This window comes from Glycine max, chromosome 12, assembly GCF_000004515.6.
Source record: "Glycine max cultivar Williams 82 chromosome 12, Glycine_max_v4.0, whole genome shotgun sequence".
In the NCBI taxonomy this organism is placed as follows: domain Eukaryota; kingdom Viridiplantae; phylum Streptophyta; class Magnoliopsida; order Fabales; family Fabaceae; genus Glycine; species Glycine max.
In genome coordinates, this window is record NC_038248.2 from 536,547 (window position 1) to 542,546 (window position 6,000).

The 6,000-nt window shown below is 36.0% G+C and overlaps 1 protein-coding gene across 1 annotated transcript; it reads right to left on the minus strand.

Annotated features, from left to right (window-relative positions):
* Positions 1-1,338: 1,338 nt before the first annotated feature.
* On the minus strand, positions 1,339-5,257 carry LOC100814345 (MDIS1-interacting receptor like kinase 2). Its single transcript, XM_003540535.5, has 2 exons — positions 2,173-5,257; positions 1,339-2,014 (listed from the first exon to the last, which is right to left on the minus strand). The coding sequence occupies exons 1-2, from the start codon at positions 4,694-4,696 to the stop codon at positions 1,704-1,706; spliced, it is 2,835 nt and encodes a 944-aa protein (XP_003540583.1). The 5' UTR covers positions 4,697-5,257; the 3' UTR covers positions 1,339-1,703.
* Between the last annotated feature and the right edge of the window lie 743 nt (positions 5,258-6,000).

The window sequence follows — 6,000 nt, forward strand, 5'->3', positions numbered from 1 at the left end:
TTCCTTTCCTAAGAAATTTGTGTATTACAATACCCTTCTCTCTTATGTTTTAATCTAAAATAAATTGCATATCTTTTCATAAGAGAACACTTCACCATTCAATTGTTTTAAAATCTAAGAGTTAAAATTAATTATTTAACAGTGTCAATAGATTTTATAAAAACAAAATGTGATGATGGTGAGTAACTCTTTTAGAGTTAGATAACTTAATCTCTCCTCCCTCTTTGTATATACAATGTATCAAGAATTAAAATTAATGTTTAATAAATCAATAGGTCTTGAATTTTTTGGGATTTTTTAATTTAATTAAGTCTATGATCTTTTACAATTTTTGCAATTGAGTCTCTAACGTTAGCTTATGGTAGCTTGAAACTGTTAGAAAAATAACAAATGTGTGGCAGTTTTACTGATTTCAGGGACGAGCTATGCTATATGTTATGAAACAAATTTGCATGAAATGCACGAATTGTCTGTTTACTTTTTTAAAATAAAAATATGTAAAGCTATCAGAACATAATTTTCCCTTAAAAAATGAATATCACTTCTCCTTTGCTAAAACAATTTGTTACGTGGGGTCACCGCCGCCAGCATTCATTGTGATTACAACTGATATATAGTCACCACTGGAATATATTCACCATCTCCCACGGTGCATAGTTTGATTGTGATGATAACTGATAAGGGATGGGGTTTGGGACAAGGTTGAAGGTACAATGCGATAGTTCACTGTGGTTCATATGAGGACAAAGACAAATGTGAAAAACAGGGAACAACAACAGATCGAGTTTGATGATATCAAAATATTTGAACTAGTGATATGAGATCTTGCAGCAAAGAAGTTGTATGATTTATGAGTGTGTGAATCAACATGATTCAAGTTCGATTGGTTGCAGCAGGGGGAGGTTGGAGGCACGGGAAAGGGAATAGATTATAAAAAAGAGAGAAAGAGAGAAAAACATTTAATCTTATTGTGCCAAATCAGTTGCCAACTCATTCGTGTGTTTTGCACGAAATTAAATTTGTACCATTTAGTATTTTTCTTATTGAAAACAAGGGAGAAAAACATCCTATCTTATTGTGCAAATTTGTTTCGTGACATATAGCATAACTCCTTGTTTCAATTCACATTCACGCCACGGCTTCTTTATGGAATACATGCTATTATGTCCTACCAAAGTTAAGCCTTAAAAAATAGATCATACAGGTCGGTTGTTCCTATTTATATTATCCAAGTCTTTTTTTTTTTTTTTGAAGTTCTATAAAATGAAGAGAAGAATTACACTTCAAAAAAAATGAAGAGAAGAACGTAAAGTGTAAACCAAACATCACTAGTCACTATAAACAACAATTCTTACTAAAATGATTAGTTAACTGAAGTCAGTTGCATGTGCAATTGTCAAATCAAAAGCCTAAGTGAGAAAAAAAAAAACTACAGAAAAGAAACAGGGAACATTGAAGGTAGAACCAATCGTCATACAGAACTATTTTTTTTGTCCCCCTTGTCATCTACAAGCAAACGCAGGATCGTTCAAAAACAAAATATTGTACCCATTTCATTCAATACATTGCAGGGGAAAACTATCACTATGGTGAAGGATATGATATGATATATACAAGATAAGTGTCTACATAGACAAATTAAAACACATGCACAAGAAAATTGTTTACCGCGAAGCCAAAAAAGAAAAAACTTAAATCATGGGTCATCTCATATCTGCAGTATCCATTGCAAGGAGCTGAGCTATGTTTCTCATAGTTGGTCGAGATTGAGGGTTAGTTTGCAGACACGAAAGTGCTAGGTTGGCAATCAATGCCAATTCCTTCAAAATAGGGCTCTTGACAGGAGGCGGGAGGCGAGGGTCTAAAATCTCTTTGAAGTTTATTTTCTGTTCAGTAGAAGTTTGTATGTAGGAAACAAGTTCACCAGGGTGCTTTCCCGTAAGAACCTCGAAAGCAAAAACACCATAGCTGAACACATCACATTTCTCGGTCACTGCCATTGTATAAGCAAGTTCTGCAGCACAGTGAATATTAGTCAATTGCAAACAAGAAGAAAGTTGTGTTTAGTCTTGGTATAGTAGAGAAAAAATAAATATCCACACTCGAGAACTTTAAACCAAAGTGGTACTAAATAAATTCAAACATAAAAAAGTGTGAGAGAGACAAAATCACCTGGAGCAGCATAGCCATATGTGCCGGCAAATGATGTCCAAATAGGCGAATCAGGCTTCAGAAACCTTGCAGTTCCAAAATCTGAGACATGAGCTTCAAGATTGGAGGACAGTAAAACGTTCTTGCTTGATATGTCTCTATGAATTAAAGGCGGAGCACAATCATGATGCATATAGGACAAAGCATTGGCTACACCTTTGACAATGTCAACCCTCTTAGGCCAATCTAGTTCTAATGCATCCTTGTCATCTCTCAGCATGTCAGTTAAGTTCCCTCTATCCATGTACTCGTAAATTAAAAATGTGTGCATCCCTTCAGAGCAAAATCCGTAAAGCTTAACAATGTTTCGGTGTCGTGTTTCAGACATGGCTTCTACCTCATTCTTAAAGGTTTTTATACTTTCAACGTCTAAATTTTCTTCATCACACTTCAACTTTTTAACAGCAAATATTTGACCTCCTTTCATCTCTGCTTTATAAACTTTTCCCAACGCTCCTTCCCCAATGCAATACTGGTTGTCAAAGTTCTTGGTAGCTTCGATTATGTCTCCATACACAACTCTCCCATTAAAGTACCAAATTGAAAATGGATTTGGTCTTTTAATTGAACTTTTCTGTCTTCGAGTTCTTGACTTTCTCTTGTAGCAAAAGAAAACAATCCCAACACACAACATAGAAATAAAAAGAGCACCTCCCAAGGAAGCAGCAATTGGGATCAGAACCTTCTTTTTGTTACTTGATCCACCATTAGGTTTAGTGAGAGAAACATTACATGGACGCAAACCTTGAATATTCCCGCATAAATCTTTGTTGTTGCTCAAATCCAGGGGATGAGAAGAATTGAATACGCCACCTTCAGGAACTGGACCCTCCAAATTATTGTAGGAGAGGTTGATGGCTGACAAACTCACCATTTCACTAAGGGAGTCAGGGATAGAACCTGACAGGTTGTTGTGAGAGATATTCAAGCTTATCAAATTTGAAAGCTTCCCAAGATCAGAAGGAATTTGTCCTGAAAGTGAATTGTAACTTAAGTCCAAAAAATCTTGTAAAGATGCAAGGTTTCCAACTTGGTAGGGGATTGTGCCATTGAAGTTATTGTTGCTCATATTTAAATTCTGCAAGTTGTAGATGTCCCCTATCTGATCGGGGATTGGTCCCAACAGCATGTTCATGGAGATGTCTAAGGACCGCAAATTGGAAAGCTTTCCAATATCCGCTGGTACCATACCAGAGAGTTTGTTGTCACTCAAACTTAATTCATACAAGTTAGAGGAATTTACTATCTGAGGAGGAATCTCTCCTGATATTTGGTTGGAGGATAGGTCAAGCTCCCGCAGTTGGTCCAACTGAAAAATCTCACCTGGAATGTTGCCACTTACTCCATTCCCAGCCATGTTGAGATATTGCAAGTTTTTGCAAGCACCCCAATTTGCAGAGAGGTCACCTTCCACCCTATTATAGCTGAAGTCCATGTAAGTGAGATTAGGATAAACTCCAAAATCCTGATCTGCATAACCTGTCAGCCGGTTGTATTCAAGTCGAACTCTGTACAATGCTGGGCAGTTTCTAAGGCTTCTTGGTATTGGGCCTGTGAAACTATTGTATGCTGCACTAAAATTTACAAGTCTGCCACTTTTGCACACTTGTGGTGGTAATTCACCAACAAGGTTGTTCTCAGCAAGATGCAACACAATCAATGATGACAAGTTTCCCAATTCTCGTGGCACCGTACCATTTAAGTTGTTAATTTGAAAGCGCACATCGGTTAGATTGGTTAAGTTACCAATACTTGGGGGTATTGGGCCAGAGAGTTGGTTTTGAGACATTCTAAGAATGCTTAAATGTGTGCAGTTACCTAAAGATGAAGGAATAGGCCCAAAGAAGTTGTTTGCATCTAGAGCTAGCAGAGTCAAGTTTCTTATGTTCCCTATTTCATTTGGAATTCTACCACCTAGCAGGGTGTCCTGGAAGAGGAGATTTCTGATACCAATGAGGCCACTTTGGGGCCTATCAGATTCATCAGGAAATAACCGAGGATCTAATATCCCTGTTATATCATTTCTTGAAAGATCAAGCTCAAAAACTTGAGTCAGATTGGCAATGGAAAGAGGCAGAGTGCCATTGAGAAAGTTGGTGGAAAGATCAAGGAATTGGAGCTTTGAGAGCACCCCAATGTTTTGTGGTATGTGGCCAGTGAGATTGTTTTCTTTGAGATCAAGACGGAGAAGGTTAGGGAAAACAGACAAGTTCAAGTTTAGAAGGGTACCTGCAAGCCCAGTGTAAGCCAAGTTTATTATAGTGACAGTGCCTTGAGAATCACAAGTGATACCTCGCCATGAGCATGGAGTTAGAGTTGTAGCAGTGGAGTTGATGACCCATGAGTCCAAAATGGATTGGGCAGGGAGACTCTGTTTCCACCTGAGAAGAGCCTGAGCTTGTGTTTGGGCAGAAGTGCCTTGAAAAAGAGCCAAGAAAAGCACCAACCTTGCAAGGAGGCAGGAATAACATGCATGGTTGGTCATTGTATTGTAATGTTGAGAAACTCAAGCTGTTTGTTTGTTGAAGCAAGACATTTCATATATGTTGGCTTAAATTTGACTTTGATTCCCTTCCATCGTGCCAACAAATCCAATGTAATTTTCTGGCACGGGAGATCAGGATAGTTGACTAAAGATGGGAACACGATCTCATTTGTCATAATTATTATTATTATTATTATTATATATGAATGTAAGAAAGGTCTTATATTTGTTGCTGTATTGGTTTGGCGCACGCAATATTTGAAGCAACTTTTCTTCTCCCAAATAAACTGAAAACTGACCAACACCTGATTGAGACCGATTCATGAAGCAATCAAACACTCAACTTTCAAGAACAGCAGAGCTGTTGGCCAAAGGAATTGGAGATTTTGACAAACAACTCTGTCCCCTTTTGTTCTTGGTTCTGTTCTGCGACCCTCACCGCTCCCTATGCTGTTTTGATCTTACCTTTTAAGATGGGATTAGTCTGTTGGACCCATCTTTGGACTCAACGGATTCTTCATAGGATTAGTATTTTCCTTTTTCTCTTTCGGTACAAGAGGCATCCACAGATTCGATTAGTTTTGAATAACAAAATAACTATGAAGAATATAAAGTAGGTAAAGCAGTAAAATATAATAATAAATAGATCATTCGAGTAAATAGTACTTTTGCTTGAAATTAGACGAATCTGTTATATTAGTTTCTGAAATTAAAAAAGCCATATAAGTCCTTAAATTTAACTATCTACTACTTTTGATTCATAAATATATGTGAATATTATCACTCAAATCATTTTTTTAAAATTCTAAACTAATGTGCTTGTAGATTTTTACTTTTAGGGATTTTTTTTTACATTTTCTTAATTTCAAAAACTTTCAAATACAATGACTAAAGTGATTATCATTTACTCTAAATAATTCATATACATATATGTCTTTACTTTTTGCCTTATTTGTTTGTTTGTTTATTTTGTTAGATTCGCCTTAAATGGTTTTTTTATGTTAAGACTTAAGATGATCGATATGTAGGTTATAGTTCAAACTTCAAGAATAAAATGTATAAAAATAAAGACTCAAAGATGAAAAAGTTATTTAAAACTTCTTATTCTTTTGTTTTTACTTTCAATATAAAGCTTGATATTTTTATAATAACAATAGTAAATTATTCAGGTATAATTGTGTTTTCGTTCCTAATAGTATATTAAACGAGTGGTTTTAGTTTCTCTAATTCAATTGCTTAAATTAAGTCTTCCTATTTTTGAACCCAGTCCTAAGCAGTCGTTCATCTTGACTGCATGTGCTCAC